The 25,129-nt window shown below is 52.2% G+C and overlaps 7 protein-coding genes and 1 non-coding gene across 8 annotated transcripts; 5 read left to right on the forward strand and 3 right to left on the reverse strand.

Moving 5' to 3' along the window:
* Positions 1-977: 977 nt before the first annotated feature.
* On the forward strand, positions 978-4,266 carry J4E82_009433 (uncharacterized protein; the record flags this gene model as incomplete). Its single annotated transcript, XM_051735658.1, has 2 exons — positions 978-1,312; positions 1,377-4,266. The coding sequence occupies 2 exons, from the start codon at positions 978-980 to the stop codon at positions 4,264-4,266; spliced, it is 3,225 nt and encodes a 1,074-aa protein (XP_051584607.1).
* Positions 4,267-4,733: 467 nt separating this feature from the next.
* J4E82_009434 (uncharacterized protein) lies at positions 4,734-5,385 on the reverse strand (the record flags this gene model as incomplete). The annotated part of the gene is made up of 2 exons (XM_051735659.1): positions 4,734-5,010; positions 5,165-5,385. The coding sequence occupies 2 exons, from the start codon at positions 5,383-5,385 to the stop codon at positions 4,734-4,736; spliced, it is 498 nt and encodes a 165-aa protein (XP_051584608.1).
* Positions 5,386-5,935: 550 nt separating this feature from the next.
* On the reverse strand, positions 5,936-7,242 carry J4E82_009435 (uncharacterized protein; the record flags this gene model as incomplete). The annotated part of the gene is made up of 5 exons (XM_051735660.1): positions 5,936-6,090; positions 6,142-6,417; positions 6,528-6,767; positions 7,041-7,124; positions 7,188-7,242. 5 exons carry the CDS (start codon positions 7,240-7,242, stop codon positions 5,936-5,938), a joined length of 810 nt encoding a protein of 269 aa, XP_051584609.1.
* Positions 7,243-10,628: 3,386 nt separating this feature from the next.
* On the forward strand, positions 10,629-13,147 carry J4E82_009436 (uncharacterized protein; the record flags this gene model as incomplete). The annotated part of the gene is made up of 2 exons (XM_051735661.1): positions 10,629-10,661; positions 10,715-13,147. 2 exons carry the CDS (start codon positions 10,629-10,631, stop codon positions 13,145-13,147), a joined length of 2,466 nt encoding a protein of 821 aa, XP_051584610.1.
* A 1,664-nt stretch (positions 13,148-14,811) lies between these two features.
* Positions 14,812-15,970, forward strand: J4E82_009437 (uncharacterized protein; the record flags this gene model as incomplete). The annotated part of the gene is made up of 4 exons (XM_051735662.1): positions 14,812-14,988; positions 15,064-15,465; positions 15,532-15,831; positions 15,884-15,970. 4 exons carry the CDS (start codon positions 14,812-14,814, stop codon positions 15,968-15,970), a joined length of 966 nt encoding a protein of 321 aa, XP_051584611.1.
* Positions 15,971-17,857: 1,887 nt separating this feature from the next.
* Positions 17,858-20,152, forward strand: J4E82_009438 (uncharacterized protein; the record flags this gene model as incomplete). The annotated part of the gene is made up of 2 exons (XM_051735663.1): positions 17,858-17,871; positions 17,932-20,152. 2 exons carry the CDS (start codon positions 17,858-17,860, stop codon positions 20,150-20,152), a joined length of 2,235 nt encoding a protein of 744 aa, XP_051584612.1.
* Positions 20,153-21,426: 1,274 nt separating this feature from the next.
* Positions 21,427-22,401, forward strand: J4E82_009439 (uncharacterized protein; the record flags this gene model as incomplete). Its single annotated transcript, XM_051735664.1, has 1 exon — positions 21,427-22,401. One exon carries the CDS (start codon positions 21,427-21,429, stop codon positions 22,399-22,401), a length of 975 nt encoding a protein of 324 aa, XP_051584613.1.
* A 519-nt stretch (positions 22,402-22,920) lies between these two features.
* On the reverse strand, positions 22,921-23,007 carry J4E82_009440. Its single transcript has one exon. It is a non-coding gene; the product is annotated as a tRNA-Cys (tRNA).
* Between the last annotated feature and the right edge of the window lie 2,122 nt (positions 23,008-25,129).

The raw sequence follows: 25,129 nt of genomic DNA on the forward strand, positions 1-25,129 counted from the left end.
CACGTGGAAAGGTGTCTAACTCGCTGCGAACGCTCGAGCTGGTAGCTATCCCGCGTGAAAAGCAAGGCCAAGCAAAGCCGCAAATGTCCGGTGAGTCTGACAAGTGCCGCAAGTGTTGCTCAGCCTCGTGTCAAGAACGCCATGTCTCCTGGGTAGTACCGAGCATCAGCCGGTACGAACGCATAGAGGGCGTTCGCGGGACGCTGCATGTTGATCAGTGACTAGGATGGCAGCGAGATGGGCGAGGCGCTGCACGGCTCAGCCAAGATGATGCAGGTTGATGAGTCTTGGTCTAGTTTCGTGATGCGATGCCCGTCTCCGCAGATCGTCAAAGAGCCCACACAGCGGCCCCGGTCTCCCCGCCCAGGAAACTAGACAAATTGGGCAAAGAGCATGGTGCTAAACTGTAGTATGGCCCATCATCTTTGTGCCATCATGCAAGTCCTTCCTCGCGAAAACAAAACAAAAATATCTCTCTCGGTGATGATTGTGCAGGTCATCGGTTTGCATGTACGCCAACGAGATGATTCGCCTAGTCCAGGCCTTATGCCATGGGAGGCGTGGTGTAACCGTGTGCAGAAAGCGGGGCACGCACTTGATGTGCTGATGCGGCGGAGGACGACTGGAGTCCTGCGCAGAGAGTGCAAGACTCAAGTGCATAAGAGTGCAAACAGGGCCTCATACGACATTTTCGCGTAATTGACGGCCTCCTGATGCGACAGCGCAGAACCCCGCCCGACACATCTCTTTCTCTCTCAAGGAGAAACCTGTGTATTCTGACGACTCGACGTAGGTTGCACAGCTTCCGACGACTCGGCGTAGGTTACACGGCATGTTTGCTATCTAGGACCTGACGTACCTGGGCGTATTCTTGAAACTCCGATTTCATCTTTTCCTTTTCTTCTGGCCGTCTTTGCTCCGTGGCCTCAGCGCTACTCTGGCGTGAAGATCGAGTCTGTTGACCGTTGTTGCCAGCCATGGCATCAGCCTCTACAGCCTTCTTCGGTTACATCAAAATCGAAGACAGCCCCGAACCAGAGGTACTCGCCGCTGAACCTACCACGCTTCCTGTTAAGCTACCGGCACCTATCAAAACCAGAGATCCGGAAAACTTCCTGAAACGATGCTCAGGTCTTTCCAAGAAGACAAATCACCGATGCGGCGTTGTTATTGGGAAGAAGTCGCAAAAGGACGCTCATCCTACATTTCTGCCTACGTGCAGCTCTCACCGTGATCAGCAAAGCCTTGCTGGATGGTGCCAGTTCATGTGCTCGGATGGAGAGAGGTGCGGGAGGCTTTTCAGATGGCGGCCGTACGTTGCATTCACACGTGAACGGTGCATGGAAGATGTACTGACCACGTATCTCCGTTTATAGGCCATACTTTGAGCTTTGTGATGATCACCAAGGTCATCCAGATACGCCCTGTTACCTCCTCGAGCAGCTGCCACTTGAGCTGCGACACGAAGTCTACCGCTATCTACTGCCTACTGAGTCGATTGGCTCTTCAACTGCTGCTGTTCATCGAGAAACTGACGAGGACCCTTTCTCGACCCGCATGCTCAACTTGCGTACGAATAACCGCTTTCTGCAGCAATCACCGCCATCCGTGTCTTCGGGTCTTGCACCACCACTCGTAGCTGCATTTCCCATGCGACTCACAGACCTCCTTCTTGTATCCCGTCAAATCCACGACGAAGTAAAAGACCTGCTCTTCAGCATTGTCACGTTCAAGATTGATGTCCGCAAAGACGGTGCGTTCATGTGTGGTCGTCGACTGTTGGAACCAAAACGGGCAGATGGATCTTCGCATATGATGGCGGAAGAGGCCGACAAAGCAAAAAAGAAGTTTCTGACAAGCTTTGCTTGGGCATCTGTGAAGAATTACACTGTGGATATCTTACTGGAGAATTGGGGTGATGCGTATCCTCGCATCAATCACGGTCTCAACCCTCCTTGGGATGAGGAGGTCGAAATCTACGACATCAGAGGTAGGCAGCTGATTCATACTCTCGACGTCTCACTAAAGGAAGCAGATTACGTCTCTGTGGTCGTCTCCGGCATTTTGGCCAAATCGAAAAAGCTCTTCAAGCTCCAAGTCCGACTTGGGCTAGATGATTTCCAGTGGGACGAGTATGAGACTCTGTCAAACGCCAAATTGTTGTTTAGCCCGTTTGAGCGATTACGAAATGTACGGCAGCCGAGCATTGGTGGCGTATTCGATGGACGACCGAATAATAACTCGGTGTACTCCGTGATACCGGGCACTTCTCAGATCTATTCTGCGCCAACAGGTCACTACGAGAACTGCTGCTCAGTGCCCTCGATGCCTACCAACAAACCAATGCTAGTAGCCGGTATGCCAGCTTTTGATGCTTATGCCGCCGAATGGAAGCACCAAATCTCCTCAGAGAGCTCCAACGCCATCACGGAGGAACCGCCTATTCGGAAAATGTTTACCGAATTCCGCAACTTTTACAGTGAACTGGCCACCTACGTACCGGATGTAACGTTTAGGAATGGAAGGCATACTTTCTTGCATCGAGCGAGGGTGGCGCGCGAACAGGAAGACGTCGTAGCATTCCGTGGTATAAGAAATGAGCTGATCCACTACTGGGAGGCTTACAAAGCTGATGAAGAGCGGAAGAAGCGGGAAATGGACAAACGCTTGGGAAAGCTCCTCGAGAGCGACATGTATCCTTCGCACGAATGGGAAGATGCGAGTCCAACACGACCTCAGTCGCCATTTGGTCAAACCGCGCAGTCTCCCATGCTCTTGGACCCTGATAGGATGGCTCAAGAGGGTATCCCTATGACGGGAAACTCTGGCGAAACGAGACCGTATATATCGGACCAGCAGTCAGTTCAACTGTCGCAAAACCTACAGAGTCGCCAACAAGAGGCGCAAAGACAATACGCGATGCGCCTGCAGCAGCAGCAGCCGTTGGGCAACCTTGCCGCGAGCAACATGGCCGCGCGCCAAGGACAACAACCGGGCGCGCAGATGCCCAGCGCAATGCAGAACCCTATGCAGCACATACGTATGATGAAAGCCCAGCAACAGCAAAGCAAGATTAAGCCATCAAACTTTGGAAGTCAGCAGCAACAACAACAGTCACAAGACCATACTTCTCCTCCCCCCCCTCCTCCTCCTCCTTTTCCTACCCAACAGCGACACACGACCAATGGATCGACGAGCGTCCCAAGAAAAGGCCATCCCACACTCTCAGACTACGCCTTCCAACACCAACAGGTCCTTCGAGCCCAGGCACAAGCCCAGGCCCAAGCCCAACAACAAGCATATCAGCAGCTCCATCCACGCCTGACAGGAAAACAGCAATACCAAGCCAGACAACACGCTCTCTTCCAACAATCCCGCCACTGCCTCGCCAGACTGACTAGACTAAAAAAGGAAGAAAGCACAATTCGTCAACAAGCAAACCAAGTCCTATCTTCCTTGCGCACCAAGCAGAATCCTGCAGACGCGGCCAAACTACAGCACAACTACAAGTTACAGGCCCATGGAATGACGCTGGCTGTGCTGGAGGCACAGAGGAAGTATGATGAGGTCGAGAGGGAAAGGAGGATTCTGGAAAAGTGCTTATCGACAACGAACATGGTGATGGGAACGCAGATGAATACCATGTTGGAGGTAGGTGCGAGGAAAGATCAAGTACTACTGGATACAAGTGAATTTCTCCAGAGGAAGGCGGATAAAGACTCGTTGGGGTTAAAGGAAGAGGACAAGGGAGATGAGGAGGACGGTTCAAATGTTTTGTTTAACAACGAGGATTTGTACTCTGATCCGTTCCACGATGAAATTTCTGCACGGCGGATAAAAGAGGAGGAGGAGGAGGGGGCGGAGCGTGGGAAGAGGGGGCGCGAGTGCGATTCTGCGACTACTATTACTACCACCGTCGACACTACGACTCGAACCCCCGACTCCTACATGCGACAAAAAAGTCCAAGCAGCCCGCGCATGTCTGAAGAGAGTCTGGGCGCAGCACAAGGGGGAGTAGAAGTAGATGTAGGGATGCCAGGTCCGTCTGCGACCAAGAAACGGAGGATCGACTCGGGGTACTATGAGACGATGGAATGTAACATACACTCGAGCTCGAGCGACGAGCGGAGACAAGAATCTGAAGATAGTTTGAGGGCGTCGCTACTGCAGATACAGCGTGAGTGGAAAGGCCCGTCCTACATGGGGAAAGGGAAGGGCAAGATGCAAGGTAACGGCGATGCTGAGATTGCGTCTAGCCGGGATTGAACATGTTGTTGGGTTTGAGGAGAATAGAATGGCAAGTAAAGGGGACTTCAAAAGTGGGTGCGCGCAAGGATGGAAGTGGGTTTCTTGAAAGTGCGGAAGCAGGTAATTGGATGGTACATTTTGACTTGAGAGATTTCTTGAGTTGAGACTTGGGGGTATGTATATATCACAGGTATGAAACAAAAGACCGTACGGGCAAAACACTTTGGTTGAATGGAAAGAAAAAAGAGCATTTTCTCTGCAGAGGCAATATGCGTGTAACCGAAGTGGGGTGGTTTGATTCCCAATATGAACAAACTATGCCAAACACCGCCGCCCCATCTCAGGATATATGCCGTGTTCGCTATCTATGCATCACAAATACAGTCTCTCTGCATCTTTCTCTGCAAGCATCTCTCTCCTTTCGAATTCAATACAATTGGGCGTCTCTCCCCTAATTCCCAATCTCGCGTGTGTTCCATTGCAACTTAGTACTGACCAGCCGCCGCCTGGCAGGCCTTGAGCTGGTCCAAGTACCAGCCACAGATAGTCAGACTACCCTGGTTCTCGTCCATGCACTTGCGGAAGCTCTGGACATCGTTTGCGCAAGGACCCGACTGCGCCATCTGAGCAGACGCCGCGTCAGCGGGCTGGTGCTGGGCGGAGAATTCAGTGTTTTGAGGCGAGGCTTCGGCGGGGGCCGAGGAACCGCCTCCAAACCAGCCGCCGACTGCGTGGCCGATGGAAGATCCTACTGCGACACCGCTGTGCAAAGCGCGTTAGTCAAATGCATATGCGTAGTTTGTGGCCCAAAGTTCTTCTTTGCAATGTTTCTTCGCATGACTACGTCATGGCAATGGGGGTGGCGCGACATGGGTTCGTAATGGGAGAATGGAGTGCTGCCTGGGGTCCTACTTACGCAGCGGTGCTAGCCATTTGTCCGAATAGGCCGGGTCCCTGGGGCGTAGGGGCCTGAGCCTGCTGTTGAGGAGGCGCATGAGCGCTGGCTGGTGCGCGAGGGGGAGCTGCGGCGGTCGAGTGCGGGCGCGAGGAAGCGGGCGCGGGTGCAGTGGTTGCTTGCTTTGCAGCCGGGACCTGCGGGCGGCGAGGGGGAGCGGTTCCAGAGCGCTGGCGAGGCATGTTTGATGGATTCGGTGGTGGTGGTGGTGATGTTGGGATGAGTTGAATTGCGTGTTACAGCGGTTCGTGAGAGTAAATGCGTCAAGATGGCGAATTCAGATGTTTTGAGCTCCGAGGTTCGAGAAGCATCGGTGTTAGCGCAGTTTAGAGGGCTTGGCGTGCGTGCATATCGCCGGCGTCCTCATTGGCCCGTTTCCCTACAAGTCCCCGTTGTGTCAGATCACACGAAGACTGAACACTACTAAGTAGTAAACTAATAGATCGCCATGATGCCATCTAGCCAGTCTTGATAATCCTTCCAACTGCTTGCGAGACAGATTTGTATCGCCCGAAGTTAGTGTATAATCCTCGTTGAACTGTCCATCCGCAATCGCCCTACCTTTCCCTACAGCTAGACGCCTAGAGTCGAGATTCAAACGGAGACGCAGTAGTAGTTGATGTTCATCTAGATGAAAATGCTTTACAACTGTTTTGTCTAAGCTAAGTACTACGTATAGGCTTTGCCACGGAGAAGGACCTCTAGCTTTTTACAGGTTGAACGTCCGTCAGCTTAGCAAACATCTTCCACCTCCATGCCACCCCCGCTCCTGGGTCCCAGATCACTTCGGAGCGTCCGATTGAAAAGTTCCTTGAGCATCTCAAAGCAAATCCCCGACAACGCAGCATCATACCGACCCTTGCTAAGTTCGTCACGGATGAAGGCATCTACAGCATGTTAGTGCGCATTCTCTACACCGATTCTGAAACCAGACTTACGTTGTGCCCAAGCCGGTTCGTAGAATGAAAATGTCACTCCAGCCTCATGAAGCGTCTTCCTAATCAGATCCCTGCCCTCGGGTGGAACATGGGTATCCATTTTACCAAAGATCATGACAAGCTCCCCCTTGATGTCCTTGGTGCGGGCAAGCGAGTCGTCCTTCTTGCCTTTGCCTAATGTGGAACTGTGAATGTCCGTCGCGAAGTAGCAGATTGCGCTGGATATGCGCGGATCAAGAGCGCAGCGGTAGGCTAGGTGGCCGCCCAGGCACATACCTAGTCATGGTTAAGCTGAATTGATGGACAAGCTGGAGTAGAAGGCGGGTAAGTGGGGACAGTAAACGTGATGTAAGATGGAAATAGGATACGAGGGACTAGTAACGTACCAGTAGCGCCAACCCGTCCGTTGCACGTTGGCAGTTCAAGCAGTGTGTCAATAGATAGTGTGGCATCTTCGTCATATGCTTCAACTGTCTTGGTGATCTTCCATTCATTTCCGGCATCCGTACCCGGACCGTCGTACGCAAGAGGTTCTGGACCTGTGAACTCGTGATAGGATGACGGAGCTGCAACAATATAGCCTTGCGACGCTATTTGACGGGCGAAGCGGGCTACGGGTCCAGTGACTAGTCGGAGCTCAGTCAGTAGGTGTGATAGATGGAGTGGATGACATTATGCAGCTGAATAGGTGGTTTCAGCGAACAAGAATATAAGTGACGGGGTTTCTACAGCTAGAGAAGGAGAGGCAAAGACTTTGAGATATATAGCTTGGTGGCCACGTCTACTCTTGGATCGTCCACATCAACTTTGCATTGTGAATAGGAACAAAATAGTACTGGTTAGGAAGACGACACATATTGGAAACAAATCTCAAAACCTGTTGAGATGACGCAACGTACCTTGATATATCTCGGAGAACACAACGACACCCGGAAACTTGGCTTTGGGGTAATTGGGGACAGTGGGATGGAAGATGAAGATCCCTGGGTGACGAGCGTACAGATCAGCTTCAGTGTAACCAAATGATATTTACAACAGCAACGTACTCATGTCACCGCCTGCCTTGGTCGGCACATCTTTATGTGTCTCCGTGATGAGCATTGTGTGTTTCTTGTCTTGTTCGACCTGGGTGTTTGTTTGGCTGTTGGTGAGCCTACGCGTTTGCGAAAGTGATGTTTGAGGTGGGGTGGTGGGGTAATGTTATCAGCACGGTCCAGGTTGCTGCGAGACTCGACAGTACGAAGCAGATGCGACGATGGCAGGGCTGGCGTCTCCCACAGTTTGCGTATAAAACCCATGAAAATGGTAGACCAAAGTCATGATTTTGGATTGAACTCATGTTAGTATTGCAGATACCACTCTGTACGTATCAAGGTCGACAGGGCATACACACGAGCTCCTACGCATACTCACACGACGATTATTCTGTAATAGTATAGGACATTCTGGCACGTGTTCGCTACAAGTGCCACAACAGAGCACTTCTAGCGAAAGATTTGAGTAGGATGTAAATACGTGCCTTGTTAATGCTTGGAAGTGGCCTTTGCCAAGTGTATTTTGGCCTAGGCTATGTGTGGAGAGTATTTGGTTAATGGAACTCGGTTCAGGGTCTAAGAAGGGAACAGCCCAGGAGGAAGCCATCCAGCCCATGTGACAATATGCAGCCCTGGAAAGGTCACACTCCGGATCTGATAATATCTTCATCGGAGTCGCGGGAATCCACAAAAGCTTGTCCTAGCACTATGGGTGCCCAGTGGGGTCAATTGGGTAGCGTTAGTGGAGCCTCTTCGGATGACACATGCGCGATGATGTCATTTTTTAGCTACTTGTCGCCAGTGGTGGTAACGAACGACAGAAAAATATTGTAACAATGTCATCCGACAAGTACGGTTGCAGCGGCACCCGGGGCACGGAGACGTGCCGGCTTGGTATTGCGAACCAAGATGTGACGAAATAGTCGAATGGCTTTTGAGGCCTCACCGCTAATGGCGCCATTTCGGCGACGATCTTCTCACTGTCGAGAAGTAACTGCGAAAGCACAGCAACTGGTTGAACCCCGGATGCAAGTTGTGCGCTGCTGCCAGTGTAGACATAACAGGCCGGAAACATCGCTGTGCACAATGTTTCGGTAGTCGCGCACCCCTGTCATTGTAAGCGTTGAGGCTGCGCGGGATCAAGCGATGTCGCCTCAGATACGATTCGAGATAGGACCAGCTGCGTGGCTCGCTTGCTCGGTTAATTATGGCGGTGAACAGCGAACAAAGCCGAAGCATACGGCATGGTGTAACGACTGTGATAAGGCTTCTGGGATGTTGGTAAATGGGTAGGGGCGTTTGCTGCAATTTGTGTGGGTTGCAGCGGCTGTGTGTGTGCAGACAGAGAAGACAGCCGATAGGCCGAAGAATCCGCGGAGTACATGGTGCAAATCTGGTGACTTTGAATGACCCAAGACATGGCATGCGCATCGTGAGATGTTGCTGGTATGGTGTTGTAGGCCAGGGTGGGGTATGGTGTTGAGGGGCCAAGTGCAGGGATATTGCGCCTGTCATATAACTGGCAAGTGGGGTTGCAGTCGACCCAAGGATCTCAGCCTCCAGAAACGTGGCTTGAGCCGCGGGATGACGAACGCGAATTGTGTCTGAGTGTGAGATGTGCTCTTCTCTGGTGCTTGGAGCCCGAACCCACCCAATAGTTCTGTGCTCGCTGAGTCGTAATACCGCCGGTCGCATGTCATCTCGCAGCAAAATGCTGATGCCATTAAACGGGCCCACGAGGATCCTTGCTCACTTGGTTGGTCTGTGCACGACCGCCATGCAAGAGAGTGTCTTGTATGGTTCCGCTAAGCGGAGAAAGAGTGGAGGGTCTGGCGCTACCATGGTGTTCGATACCGAAGTCTTGTACTACCCGCAGTTCGTGGTCGAACACCCGGGATAACCGCAGCGTTTGGCGAGTGTCAGGTGAGCATTGTGGCATGTCTGCTTCTGGCAGTTTCCAACAAATCAACAGTAAGGCGGAAGGTCTTGCGTTGAGTACCTAAGAAGCATCAAGTACGGTAAACACGTTAGGTTGGGATCAGGGTCCAGCAAGTCGGCGTGGTGTGGCACGGTCGTCTGTACATGCTTGGCCCCTCATGTGACGGCTCTGACGCGACGTGTGACAGGCATGCGCATCGCCCGCTGCTGTGTCAGGCAGATGATATGACGGGCAAGGTGAGCAAAAGTTATTGTGATGCAGCCTTAGGACATTGCAATTGGCCCAAGCAACAAGCGTCGGATCTCATGCCAGCTAGCTCCTGCAGGCGGTGCTCGGCAAAGGCACGACTTTGCAAAACACGGCAGCCGTCTATCACGACATTCCTTCAGAGTCAGGGTCTGTAGTCGTTATCAGCGGGTGGTTGATGAGGGGTAAGCGTGGACGGCAAGGTGGAGGAGGATTAGAGTAATGGAGCCAGCCTCCTCGACGGTTGAGTCTAAGCAAGGCCGGACAGGTCTGGACGATTGCCTCCTCCGATGAGGTGGTCAACCAGCGATGTGCACCCTGCCTATCTATTTCTTCGAGTGTGAGATTCAGAGCAGGATGAGGGTGAGGGTGAGGGTGCAGGGAAGGCGCGTTTACTAGCGCTATCTCCGTGTGAGCCAATCAGGCGCTGCAGGGGTCTTGCCCCAAGTTGGATTTACAACCTGGGAGCCAGCTTTTGATGCCCTCTCAATACCTTTGGGCTGCGTGCCATCGCACCTCTCTCAAACAAGGTCCCTCCCCGCGACATCATTCACCGTTGCCCCTATCTTCTGCTTCTTCCTGCAGAGACTCACCACCGACGGCATTGCCAAAGCCTTGTCTACCAGGCCCCTCCAGATCACCGGGCGTTCCAAGGCGGCAAGCCGTGTTCGGGAAGCCATCTAATTTCTCAGGTGCTCGTCCGCCCTCCCCACCCAAGCCCATTCACTGTTGTGTTTGTCCACAACGGCCCCTGCGCGAATCAGCGCTGGTTTTTATTTTTCCCCCAGCTGCACCTCGAACCAGCGTGCGCCTCGGGTCGTCTTTTTTTCCTGGCCAGTATCTGCATCCCGGGCCTCCGCTGCAGTCGCTGCAGTCGCTGCTGCACCTCTCTTTGGCTCACATCTAGAACACGCCGCTTGGCCTCAAGCTCTGTGCTACGGCCGGCCGCCCGTCGACTGCTCTCCTTGCGCCGCTGCATATTCTTCTGCCCGTCCGCCAGCCCAAATCTTCCTGTATGTCGAGTCCAATCCCCCACCGCCAAGACTTTCTTCGCCAGCACCGTCGACTGTGACTATCTGTCCCGTCACTCTCCTGTGTCTTCTTTACTGACTGGCTCAGTCCCTAGGTCGCCGCGTCCCCCAGCGGAGGTACCTTGCCTACTCGTAGCTCACGGCCCTCGTACCGCGCCTTCCCTCTCGGACAACATCGTCTTTTGCTACGACAGCCGCGGCGCCCTATATGCAGTCGTTGTCTGCGGCTCTTTCATCATGGATACCGAGGATGGTCACATCTTCATAAGGGTGCGATTCTCAGTGACTGGCTCTGCAGGAGACGCGCGTTGACACGCTTCTAGAATTTGGCCTACTTTGTACGAACACACGAAAAGGCCCTGGCCAACGCCCTACAACTGCAGCGGCAGAATCCCAAGAATGGCCAGGCCATCACTTCTCCTTCGTCGCCCAATGGCCCTGCCAGCCCGCCCTCGTCCTCATCGTCGAGCGTCTGGGCAGCGGCCCTGTCTTTGCCGTCCCTGACCTTTACCTCACAGTCCATCAAGCCAGCTAAGCTTACATTGACACCCCACCATCTCTTCTACATTCTCTCTCGCTTCGAGGAGCTTGGTATACCTGTTGGCCCTATGAATGTGCGGCTGGAGAATATCCACACGGATGCTTCGCCTACCAACTATGTCTCGTTCCTCGGCAGCGCCCAGCGCAACAAGACCAAGCCGTCCGATCGCGACTCAATACATTCCGTGTCCAGCGTCCGCAGCGTGATGTCAGGCATGTCCTCGCTTTGGTCTACCCTCCGTATTGGATCAAACAGTGAAGCCAAGGCAGAGAAACAGAAAGCCCAGCTCCAGGAAGACTTGCGATATCTGTATTCTGCCTTTACCAAGATTCCATGCCTGAGGCTATCTCCTGACCACAAAGCTCGCCTTATTGCTGGTTACGAAGAGTTTCCCTTCGACACCGCGGTCCCTCTGTTCGCTTTCAAGAATGTTACTGCGCTTGAGATTCACGATGTAGACTTTCGACAGTTCTATGGCTGGGATCGCCTGGCCGAAAATCTTCGCAGCCTTACTGTCAAGCGAGCTGGTGTTGACGATCCCGCTGACCTTCTAATCAATGTTGTCTTGGACGACATGGACAAGCGCCGCAGACGCTCAGCAAAGACCAATGCATCTTCCGCACCATGGTCTACCGCAAGCCCATCCGCTAAAGTTAGTCAGTTGGCGCGATCAGAGTCTCCGCCACTCTCTCCTACCACTGCAAGCAAGCAGAGCACAAGTCCGAGAGGCGCTGCGGTAGCGCGAGACAATTCTTCCAAGGCTAGTCAGCGACAGCGTAGTACTTCTCCAACGCGTCCCCCAAGCTCCCGCCATGGTTCAACTCATGTCTATGGCCGAAGCACTACAAATGCCCCAAACATCCGCCGGTCATCTGGTAGCTCTAGTTCTAGTGTACGCTCCACTACTCCGAGGGGTAGTTCTTCTAACCTACTCTCTCTGGGCTGGTTCCCTGCAACGAAATGGCGCTTCCTGCGACATTTGAGTTTGGCTGACAATGCTCTCACCAACATATCAGTTGCCAGTCTTGCTCCTTTGGCGAACACACTACAGTCTCTTGATCTCTCTGCCAATCTGTTTGCTGAGATTCCGGACAGCCTTGCCAGCCTGACCTGTTTACGCGCGCTAAACCTTTCCAACTGCATGATCGATGGTCTGCACTCACTAGGTCGCAACCCACTGCCAGCCATCACAACGCTCAACCTTCGCTCCAATCGCTTGACGTCTTTGGCAGGCGTCGAGCGGTTGCTGTCTTTGGAGCGAGTGGACTTCCGTGACAACAGGTTGACTGATCCCACAGAAGTCGCCCGACTTACCGGTGTTCCTGACATAACCGACATCTACGTCAATCGCAATCCGTTCTGCAAGACCCATACCACCTACAGGGTCACCATTTTCAATCTGTTCCGTAAGACACCAGGCTACACAGAAGATATCGTCATCGATTCCACAGGACCCAGTAATGCCGAGAAGAAGCAACTTGTTGATCGAGTTCCTGAAAAGCATGGTGTCCCCATTGTTAAACCGCCACCCGAGGACGATGTGCAGCCCTTGCGACATGTACCCCCAAAGGTCGTAAAAGCTATTGATGCCCCGTCCGACGTGCCTGGGGTACTTCAGCGTACCGGGTCTCTACAACGTACCAAGAGTGGACGCAGTGCACAAGGATCTCAGAAGAAAAAGAAGGGCCCCAAGAGAAGGATAGTCGAGCTTTCCCAGAATGAGCCCCTACAATCATCGTCGCAGTCGAGTCTGACAGGCTTGGCATATGAGGACACCGCGATTGGGCAGGCTCCCAAGATCGCCAAAGCTGCCAGCAATACGTTGGTTGCAGACACGCCTCGGCTCGCAGAGCCGTCCAGGGGACAAGTATCAGGAGACCCTATGAAGAAGACTGCATCAGATGAACGCACCGTTGCAGATGAAACCCACACAAGCCATCAACAGCTGCCACCCATCGATACCACCAACTCATCCAAATCTCCGGAGCCAGAAGCTGCAGAGTTTGACGTCAACGAGGACATGTACAAGAAGAAGATCGAGGCTCTCAGGCAAGACTTCGGTAATACGTGGCTGAGCGCGCTAGGGGACGAGAATTGGGACAACACGTCCGTCACTAGCTTTCCTTCCGATCGCGGATACAGCTCCCCTACCATTCGACCAACACTGCCCCGCACACCAAGCCAAAGCATTGTCTCTGGTCGCACACTTGGCTAACATAATTCTCTCTGATCTATGCACTTGCGATACCCAAAAGAATATTTCAATTCGTCAGACTCCTATTTCAGCCTATGGAGGCTGTCACATTTCTCTCTACAGTTTGTTCATCCTCTAGTTTGTCAACATTTGGGCAAGGCGTTGGATGGATATTAGTCGGACTGAGCGTCGCGATTTGTCACGCTCGTTGTATCGATAAAGTCTATCTCCCATGGCTGTCTCGACTTGTTTGTGGTATGTATCCCTCTCTGATCAAAAGGCGGCAGTGTTGCATTTCTGCGTATTCCTTTTTTCGGGGGCATAACGACCATGTTCTTGTCGAAATGGGTTCTGTATGATATTTCCATGTCGGCGCATTGTGGGTCGATTGCTCACTCTCGTGGGCAAGGCATGCATGGTTTCTTTTTCCTTGTTTCTGCTGCTTGTTAGCGTCGTTCGAGTTCTGGTGCGGAAGCAGGATGAGGGCGTTGGATGGTTGGTCTATTGCATAATGAAGCGTGCGTTACGGATGAAGGCTCGCATAAATACAAAGATGATGTTGATTGAATGGCGGACGACGTGCGTGATTGGAGCGTACGTGACACGTGAGGTGTTGAGATCAGCACTCTGCGTCTCTGAACTGATGGCTGGTTTCTAGGGGGGCGAGAGAAGGCCAAATCTTCTACTACTTGCTACATGTTCAATCACATTAATCAATTAGAAAAAGTCGACCAGTGTCGATGCAATTCGTTCCAGACTTGGGCGGTGGGAGTCTATACATGGATCAAGCAGCTGAAGGGGGTGTGGCGATAGAAGACTAGATATGGCTGGGCGGCAGTTGCACCTGGTCATGTGCAGTGTGCAAAGATGGCACGCCCCGGTACCTGTGCCGCAACCGTGGTATATTATATCTTTGCTAGATAGCCGAATTGCCATTCGCTTGCCTTGTTGCATGCACGCGGGAATCGAGGCCTTTTATAAATCTCTCGACGCGCGTCTGTGCCCTCGCGCCAAGCCAGCCCTAGACTAACTGAAACGGAGGCTGCCCTACCTCTGCAAAACTACTCAGGCGCCGCGATCTTCTCACCACTGCAACCCAACCCGGCCTACAAGTCAGTGTACAGTAACAGTTCTCACGCTTCCTCCTAGGTCTCTTGTGTCGAGCAGTTCGCACGTCATCAGCCGCCAGTCTCTTTCTCGTCACGCCCGTCGCCCGCTTGTTACAGGCGGTGAAGTCACTCTCAGCATCCCACTCGACAGGCTCCGGCCATAACAACGCCTCAGCGCCCTCCCCCGCTCCCACCGCGCTCGCCTGCCCACAACGTAGCAGCAGCCCACACAGGTATCATCGCCTCAACGAGCACAATTGACCAGCGCACATCGCAGCCGCCCCACCCGTCGCGTGATCCCAGCTCTGCTGCCAGGCACTTTTGAGGGGCTTTGAGCCATACTCCACCAGCACATAAGCGTCCACCACCTGCAACCCGACCCAGCCGACTTGTTGAGACCAGAGGTACGTCGGCACCTGGACTGCAGCCCGTTGTTGACCCGTGGAGCGCTACTAACGCACAGGGTGCAGGAGAATTATCGCCAGTGCTACGCGCAACCCTTCCCCACCCACCCGCGCGAGGTCTTCCCGTGCACCTTCAGCCACCTTACACCAGCGCCAGTAGCAAGCCACAGCTATGGCCGAAAACGAGGTGGACTTGGACTCCATCATAGACCGTCTGCTTGAGGTCCGCGGCAGCAGGCCCGGCAAGCAGGTCCAGCTGCTCGAGACGGAGATCCGCTATCTGTGCACCAAGGCGCGCGAAATCTTCATCTCACAGCCCATTCTGCTCGAGCTCGAGGCACCGATAAAGGTCAGTCACAACACGTAGTGCTGCGAAGCCCACGATGCGGCTTCTGAGCACCTACTGACTTGTTTTGCCCATCAGATTTGCGGAGATATCCACGGCCAGTACTACGACCTTCTGCGGCTCTTCGAGTATGGCGGCTTCCCCCCAGAGGCCAACTACCTCTTCCTAGGCGACTACGTCGACCGTGGCAAACAGTCTCTCGAGACGATATGCCTTTTGCTTGCATACAAGATCAAGTACCCCGAGAACTTCTTCGTTCTCCGCGGCAACCACGAGTGCGCCTCCATCAACCGCATCTACGGCTTCTACGATGAGTGCAAACGAAGATACAACATCAAGCTGTGGAAGACCTTTACCGACTGCTTCAACTGCCTGCCCATTGCCGCCATCATCGACGAGAAGATCTTCACCATGCACGGCGGTCTCAGCCCAGATCTCAACTCCATGGAGCAGATTAGGCGCGTGATGCGACCCACCGATGTGAGTCAGGTCCATGTCACAGTCGACATGTGAGTCTCGGTAGAGTACACAGGCTAACCATGATAGATTCCCGACTGCGGTCTTCTCTGCGATCTCCTTTGGTCCGACCCAGACAAGGACATTACCGGATGGAGCGAGAACGATCGAGGTGTCAGCTTTACCTTTGGTCCAGATGTAGTTTCGCGCTTCCTGCAAAAGCACGACATGGACCTCATCTGCCGTGCGCATCAAGTTGTAGAAGATGGTTACGAATTCTTCTCCAAGCGCCAGCTCGTAACACTGTTCAGTGCACCCAACTACTGCGGTGAATTTGACAATGCAGGTGCCATGATGAGCGTCGACGAGAGTCTGTTGTGTTCTTTCCAGGTAGGTTTTCCAGTACGACATGACAGCAAACCCCTACTGACAGCCTGTGCAGATTCTCAAGCCCGCAGAGAAGAAACAAAAGTACGTCCCCAGCCTTGGTAGCGGCAGACCATCGTCTTCTCGCACCAAGAAAACCTAGAAGTAGCCACCACTACACTCATTCAGAATCAATACGAACTTCTCTTGTAGCAGGTTTGGGCGTCGTTAGACGACGACAATCGTCAGCCCTCCCCGAGTCCCGATGCCGAACGAACCGAAAGACGCGCCATGTCGATTTCGTCACCCACCTTTCGGCTACGGCTACCCAAACGGCCTTTTACATTTGTAAAGCAGTCCTGTCCTTGATTTCCTGTCATTCCAGCACCGTTGCGCACGCACCATGACAAAGGGCACCCCGGTCGACCCTTGTACCCTGGACGATTCGATGATGATGGGCTTGATGTTTTGCACTTTGGCGGTAACACAAGATGGCAGATATCAGAGCATTGATCATGTCGGCAACATGGGCAGCAGCAGCATTTCAGAAAACATGCAAAAACCAAGGAAAGGAAGGAACATGATAGACGGCCTTTTTTCGTGAGTTATCTGGGTAGCATAAGGGTGGGAAGCGTGTGGGCAATTCATCGCTGGCCTTTGTTGGGGCTTGTGTAGGCTTATTACTCCATTTTCCATCGGGCTCCTGAGGCTTGTCATGTCAGGGTGCGAGGCTTACATGCGATAATGTCAGTCCTTTTTTCTTTTTCTTTTTTTCCTTTTTGTCGCGTTCAACAAGCAACCTTTTTAGGGATGAAGGATGTAAGCTAGTGGTCTCGAGAATGGAGTATGCGTATCCCCCTTGCACCATGATTGAAGTTGGCTCGGTGAAACATGCAGTTCGTGCGCAAATGTCTATAGAGCATGGCCGTGGCAACATTGTGATTTTGGAGGGTTCTGCTTCGGTGTGCCACTAGGTGTATTGCGAGATTGTTTGAGTAATAAATTTACGTTGTGTCAGTGTTGGGTAAGCGAGATGCGTGTGCTATCAATGGCTATATCCACGATCAAATGCGACAGCTGTCAAGCCCTTGGTCTTGTATGTGTCAAGTTCGTACCTGATACGAGACATGATACGAGGACGACCAAAAAAAGTAATTGACACCTCCCAACACGAACACGAATATTGATCAAAGATTGTTTTTCTCGACTGTTTGTAACAGATGTGTGAGAGAGAGAGCGCGGGAGAGAAAGACAGGCCCTGGCAGTTCTCCATGCTGATCAGCTAGAGAAGGGATGGGTTGGGACGGGCAAAGCTTGGCTTGTGTGCACGATGATGTCAACGGGTAGCCAACAAGCCGTTCTCGGATATTTAAGATGTATGCACGTGGCAGAGACGAGAAGAGCAAGGCAGAGAAGAAAGCAGTAAAATATGCGAAATCATCATGTGTCACATGGTTCAAGGAACGAGAGCAAAACGAACAGGTCTAGGCACGGTACTTGGGATGTGGCAGTGCAGGCGGCGCGCGCGGTGCAGCACAGCGCAGCGCAGCGCAGGAAGAACTATTGAAAGGAAAAGGAAAACGGGCCAGGGAAAGGGACCCTCGTTGGGCTGTCGTCGTCATGTCCGGTGTTTGATTGGCGGCGGCGGGGCTTAGAAGACGATCTGAGCGTAAGCGCCCGAGCCGACCGTGGTTCCGGTGCAGCGCAATCGCTGTCGTAACTGCACTGTGCCACCACCTGCCCGTTTCTATGTAGTCATTCTCTCTCTAACGTTATCGATTTCCGTGCACCTTGGTTCTCTGTTGTTGTGTTCTTGCCTGGTCATTACCTGCGGTTGTTGAGGGATCAATGTGTGTATGTGTGTCGTGTAAACACTGGATACTCGCCGCCTACTAGCCTCGTCGTCGCACGCTTCGCCTCGTCGCTCCGCTCCGCTTCGTCACTTCGCTCCTCGCGCCTGTCGTCACGTCACTCCTTTGTCCACCCACCACCTCGCTTGATCTTGTAATGCTCTGGAGGATATAGCAGATTGTCTGCGTCGCCCGATACCATGGCCGAGTACGCGTAAGTCAACGCTGGACGAGTGAGGCGCTGGCCGGGCACTGCTAATCTACTTGCACCCAGCAGCTTCATAGCCCATTCGGCCCCCTGGGTCCACGGCTCAGGCACCATGACCCCCTCGCGCCTTCGCTCCTTGTCGCCCATGCCAAAGAATCACGTTACCCGATCCATATCCACGCCACAGCTCGCCAAAACTGCCCGCTCGCAGTCGCAGTCGGAGTCGGAAAGCGATGGCATGAATACTATCCCCGACCCGCGATCAGCCACCCCGCAGCCCCCTCTTTCACGCCACGACTCGACAGACTCTCACCCAGACCTCAGCCAGGAAGTTTCCACACTCAGCACCAAGCTCATCAACGCCATCAACCACTCCACCATGCTTGACGATTCACTGCAGCAAACGAGGCACGAGCTGGAAGCCGCAAGAGAGAAGCTGGCGCAGTTGGAGGCCCAGGTCAGGGAGCACGAGGACAAGGTTTCAAAAGGACTGCTAGTGGACAAGATCGTCTATGATAAGATGGAGAAGCAGTTGTCCAGTGAACTGCACGAGGAGCGCAAGCGACGAGCTCAGGCAGAGGCTGCAAAGCGAAAGACTGACAGCGAGGTCGAGGCTCTGACAGCTGCCCTCTTCGAAGAGGCTAATGTCATGGTCGCGGCTGCTCGCAAGGAGACCGAGGCTTCCGAGAAACGCGGCGAGCAGCTCAAGCAACAGCTAGGCGATGCCGAAGTGCTCCAACACTCCCTCCAAGACCAACTACAGGATCTCAAAGGCGTCGTGGAGAAGATGAGCTCCCATGGAGACGACAACGAAAGCCACATTCTCACAACAAACACCGCTCCGTCAACACCAGGCATCACCCCGGCGGACAAGATGAGCAAATTGTTCGAGGCTATGAACCTCACGCCTAGTACCCCGGGAACCGATGAGATCACCCCTGATCACCCGCTCCATTTTTCCCATCTAATCCATCCCGTGCTACGGTCTGACCTTACCGCTTTCAAGGAATTCCAAGACATGCTCAAGACCAGCGCGCGGTCCTCGGCTCCAGCAAGTCGTGCTTCGAGCGGGAACTACAGCAGTTTGAGTGTACTCGGACTTGGCTCACTGACCAACAGCTCCACCACATCTCTACCGTCCAAGTCGTCTGCCTCCGTCACCAACTCACCTCGTGAATCTGTAGCCACTGCTGGTATGCCCAACCTCAAGGACGAAAAGTTCTACAAACGCGCTCTAGTCGAGGACATTGAGCCTACACTGCGTCTGGATATCGCTCCTGGTCTCTCCTGGATGGCACGCCGTACCGTGCTCAACAGTATCACTTCTGGTTCTCTAGTTGTAGAGCCAAACCCTGCTCCGTCATCCAAGTTCCGAGTCCCAGTCTTTCCATGCTCGTTATGTGGAGAAGCAAGAAATGGCGACCAGTACGCTCGAAAATTCCGATTCAAGCCCTCCGACACGGAGGATTCGCAGCGCTATCCCCTCTGTGACTGGTGTCTGGGTCGTGTCAGGGCAACATGCGATTACATTGGTTTCTTGCGCATGGTAGCAGCAGGACACTGGCGAGCCGAGACGGAAGAAGAGAAGAAGTCTACTTGGGAGGAGAGCGTGCGACTTCGTGAGCGCATGTTCTGGACCAGAGTCGGTGGAGGTGTGGTCCCGTCTTTTGTTCCTTTGCGAGACGGCGGGAGCCCACACAGTCCTACGTTTACAAGCGATGATATCAAGCAGCAGCAGCAGCGTGAGGAACGGATGAGTGAGGAGGAGAGTATCATCTCGTTTGAGCCTAGAGATATCACGGCGAGTGGCTCGGCGGCGTCAACAATGGGAAATGAGTCTCCCCGGAGGAAGAGCGAGGACGATCCTTTTCAAAGTAAGAGTGGGGAGGACAAGGCTAAGAGGATTTCTATTGGTAATACGGTCATCTCGACGAGGAGCAGCGACAATGCTGCTGCCCCGGAACTCGGATCTACTACTACACCACCACCACCCGCCGAGCAAGAAGCCAAGGGGAACGACGAAAAGAATGAGCCCTTGCCAATACCTTCATTAACAATAGAGGAAGAGAAGAAGATTGAACAAGATGCTGAAGCTCAACTTCAGGACGAAGTGAAGAAATCGCTGGAGAAGCCTGCGTTGCAGCGTCAACGCTCATCTTCTAATCCGCCGCCGGTTGCTGCTACTCTGCAGCAGAGCAGGAAGAAGGAAGAGAGCAGTAATCGACTCAGTTTGAGGATTCCGGGTTCTATGGGTACGGGTATGAGTATGCCTGGAGCTTTTGATTGAGGGGTGTGTGTGAGTGAGAGAGAGAGAGAGGAAGAGAAAGAGAAAGAAAGAGAGAAAGAAAGAGATGGGTGAGGTGTTTTGTTGGCGTAAACAAGGAGGAATCATGATTTGGGCCAAGGTTCTCACTACTAATACCGCAAAGTGTGTGCTTCTTTATTTTCCACATTGGGGGCCAGGGGGGGAAGGTTTATCCGACCCTTGAATTGAAGCCTTGCTGAGGTTGGCTGAGGTCGCTGCTTTGCGACAAGCTCGATGTTTGGAGCTTTCAACATACAACATTTGGTTGTTGTCTCTTTTTTATTTCTCAATCTGTTCGAAGCATTGTTTAAGGCGCGGCTTTTTTTTTCTGGACAAAAAAAAGGAGGTTTGAATGGTTATGCTTCTATTATACATAACATACAAACGCTTTTTTTTTCTTTTGGCTTTGGTTGTACCTCGGCCTGAGTTGGGGGATGGGAGGGGTGGGGGAGTAATATATACCAGGAGTTTCTGGTCTCTTTTTTTTTTATACATATCACTATGTGGACTTTGGAAAGAGAGGGATTTTGGAAGAAGGGCAAAGGCTGGGTCTTCTGGCTTGAAATTGGTCAAGACATGATGTGTGTCTGCCTAATGTATTATATCTATACCAGGGATGGTGGGAGTGGGAGTAAGGCGGAGGGGAGGAGAAGAAGGACGTCGACGATCCGAGGTCTTGTGTTGTAACCCAGGGCATGGTTGAGTGATAATACATGTATTCGCGAATGGTAATTGTGTATACCTCTCCTGCTTATTCTGTTTTTCTTTCCTTTTATTGTCTGCAATTTGTGAAATTATGTTGTCTGGATTCCAAGTAACATCGCCTTATCGAATAATTGCATAGGTAGCACACGGAGGGGGACGACTTTGCAAATGCGGTGCTGACATTTGACGGACCCACTTTTGACCGCAGTACCCACTGAACTCCTGTACCACGCACTGCGGACTCTGGCGCCAAGATGCCGCATCACCGCTACAACATCAGGCGGTCTTTGTCATCTCGTTGGAGTACAGTGGCTTTGTAATGGTATTACACGGTAAATTCACTTAGGCGTCATGTCCACAAATCAGCCTCGCCGTTATATCACGCGTAGCATGCCTCGAGCATATATATCATGACATCTCCTTTGACCAACATGTGTTAAACTCACCACAAGAGAAAAGAAAATTACCAGCAAAGCAACTTGACGCTTCAACAATCAATATCGTACTTGGATATACCATCCATACAACAGATCCCGTCACCTATACTCAGCATGTCCAAGATCGTCACCGTCATCGGAGCCACTGGCATCCAGGGTGGCTCAGTCATCAGAGCGATTCTCAAGGACCCCAGTTATACCATCCGAGCGCTCACCCGCAACGTGGAAAGCTCTGCCGCTCTAGCCCTGAGAGCTCTTGGTGTCGAGGTTGTTCAAGGTGACATCAATGACATCTACTCCCTCCGAGTAGCCTTTGACGGCAGCTACGCCATCTTCGCCGTAACCAATTTCTTCGAGAACATCCCCACGCTGAGCATAAAAGAAGCCACAGAGAAAGAGACACGCCTGGGCATCAACCTAGCAGAAGCGGCCGCCTCTACAGAATCTCTAGTCCACTACGTATGGTCGACTTTGCCCAACTCACGCAAGAACACCAGCGGTACCATCGTAGTCCCGTTCTTCGAGAGCAAAAACGCCGTGGACGAATACATCAAGACAAAGCAACCGGAGCTGCTGGCCAAAACTACGTTTCTCCGCTTAGGCTGGTACGCAAGTAACATGTCATACCCGTGGTTCAAGCCCAGCGAAATACACACTGCAGACGGCAGTAACGTCCATCTCCAGGTCATCAGCATGCCACCCTCAGTCACTATACCGCTACTCGGTTGCGAAAAGGTAAATATAGGCCTCTTCGCAAAGGCTATCCTCGACCACCCGGAGAAGACGCTGCCGGCCAGGACTGTGGCGGGTTTTGCTGAGAAGATGTCGTGGAAGCAGATGGTGCATTGTTATGCAAAGGCGCATGACATCGAGGTCAGATGCGCGTGCATCTCTAAAGAAGACTACCGAGCACTTTGGCCGGTGTGGGGCGAGTTGATGGATGCGGCGAATGATTACTACGAGTTTATGGGGCCTGGGGGCATGCTGGGTCGCGACGAAGAGGAAAATGTACTGGGGAGCGAGGAGCTCGGTGTGCAAGGGCTGGTGGGAGTTGCTGATGCATTTGCTAGGATGAAGAGTCTCAATTGATATTTGTGTATATTCACGAAGTGGTGGTGGATGTACTGGTAGCGATCAAATACAATCGTTCTTGTTTGCTCAAGTGCCGCCGCGAACTTTGGACTTGATATGAAATAGAACATTTTGTACAGTACTATGGAGAAGATTCTAACAAGATATACGAGGACCATGTGAAGGTGTGCCTACCACAAAGACTTGATGAGTTGCCTTTAACCCAACGTGCATTGTAGGCCACAGCGCCTGTGGATCAGAATAGTAGGCGACGTGTTATCGTGGCTCTCAGGACAGTGCACCGGTATTGAGGGCGGGATGAGACGCTCACCTCCCAAAGTATGTCAATGGGGCGTTCTTCTGCTTGACAATAGGTATGCAGTACAGTCTTGGTCGAGCGTACAGTGGCCGCGATGTGGCTAATTCTTGAAGTTGAGAATGTCTTCGTTGATGTTGATATCTTGACAAAGGGGAAACTGATATCAAAGGCGAGCAAAAAAAAAGAAGCAAAAAGACAACAAGACTGACAAAAAAGGAAGGGCCGAACCGGAGTCGAACCGGTGACTTCGGGAAGGTTGCTTAGGTAAGCTGCAGTCCTACACTCTACCACTGAGTTACCGGCCCATCTAATGAACGATGAAAAACTTTCGAATTTGTATAAATGTATCCATATGAATGTAAGGGCTTATGTCTCCAGCCGCAAACAAGAAGGCCACGCCAATATCTCGCAACGTGGGGCATGCATGTGTCCCTTCTCCAAGTGGGGTCCTGCCTAAATTCTGTTTTCAGCAACAAGCGCACCGCCGCCGCCTTCCTACATAGCAATAGCGACACGAAGACGGTGAAATGGACGCTCTTCTACCGGTCCACTCTCCCAGCTAATGATTGCTTCGGGACGCGAAGTGTCCGCTGACATTCACGACTGCCTCGAAGTGCTCGGATTTGCTCTCACGAGCGTCAAAGCACCTTGAGATGAGCATCACTCTGATGACTTCCGCTTTCTGTTTGTAGCCATGTGATGCGCCTTGCATTCTCGACACCCTCATTACCGCTAAGGGCCTCGAGCGCAGCGATGACGGACTAGACGAACTGAACGGCCATGAGACATGTAGAGTCAAGAAACAACCTAGGAGTCTATAGTAGAGTGTCTCTCCCCACGTTGGCAAGAGTGGGATACAATGTGTCTCCTCCAACAGCTCCTCCAGTATCCGTGCGTCAGGTCTAGATACTGTACTTGTATTGATATTCTATGAGACGATAAGATCGGAAACATCCTTGGGTGACCTGCCAATGTGCGATTTCAATGATGATCAGACGATAATCAGGGACCTACGTTCTTCAAAGGCCATCCTGCTAATCTCAGTTATCTTAGCTGCGGTACGACTCGCGGCGATAGTACACAGCCCTGCGCGGCTGTATATGTCCTGTCCTCCTTCGATGGGCTGTAGGACCAAGCAGTGTATCTTATTGTTTTGTTCGAACTCGTCTTTCCCTGTCTGCAGTGATGTTTCCCACGACGCCTTGCACATCTCGCTATCGCTATCGTATACACCATGTTGTACGCATACGGGTAGACAAACCCAGGCTATCTCAGCTGATCGATCGGGATCCCCGACGTCGAGATACAAGTCCTTGATATTATTCTGAAAGCGAGTTCCGTTTCTGGTCAGAGCTAGCCCGGAGTGTTTGGACCCATCTTCCACCATTTGTAATAAAATGCCAGACAACCTCAACGACGCTTTCGACGTTGCCCCAAACGGATAATTCTCACAGGTTTTTGGATCCACAATATCAAGGATATCGATCAGTGGAGATGAAGAGAGAAAACGCACATATGGACCGTCCGATACGATTTGTGTGTATTCCACTTCGCAATGGACTGAAGCCCATGACCACGACGGTGCGCTAGCTGATCTAATCACAGGCGTAGAAACATAATCTGCTATACGCCACAGGAGACCATGGATTATATCGCGCCTCCACAATCCTGCGTGGTAGCTATCGTTTGCTATCATTCCAAATCTCTGTGCGATTCCAGCTATCGCAGGTAGCCTATCTTCATTGTATGTCAGACTTCGGGATGTAAAGTTTCCAACTACGTTGTACCAGCAGGTATAGATATCGAATTTTCGGCTTTTCGGCATCAATGACGTTATGCCATTGATTATACAATGGATAAGGCGAAGATTGTCAGCTGAGATGTCCGGACTGTGCGGTGTTCCCAGCGGATATTTTTCATTGGTCGATAGTGTTGGGCAACGCCAGACGAGATGGTTTTTCGAGAATATGATAGAGCGGCGAGACAAGGCCTGTTCCTGAAGAACCCAGGCTCTTTGAACCAAAGGATGGCTCTGATCAAGGTCTCCTTGATCCCCAAGTAGCCCTTCAACTAACGTTGGGTATCGAGAAAGGTAACATGCCTGTCCGAACAGGATAATTGGACAAGGCCAAGAGAATAGACCAAAGCGCTCTCTGAAACATCCCTGCGTGGAGTTTGCTGCTGCCAACGCGAAAATGGTCAACCTCGAGTTACCGTACACATGTCCCATTTTCGGTGCTTCTTTTGCCCAGTCTTCTTGCGATTCTTGCTCTTGGATGATACATAGAGAGTCGATCCATAAATATTCTATGCCTATCTCCCTGCAGACTTGAACGGCATGTTGAAATGTTTTCGGCAATTCTTCGTCCTCGATGCCTTGCTGTCGACAAGCAAGAGTCTGATCAGTGGTCGACAATGGTCGATGGT

Source organism: Alternaria postmessia (genome assembly GCF_024291825.1).
Source record: "Alternaria postmessia strain BMP 2775 chromosome Unknown scaffold_90, whole genome shotgun sequence".
NCBI lineage: Eukaryota > Fungi > Ascomycota > Dothideomycetes > Pleosporales > Pleosporaceae > Alternaria > Alternaria postmessia.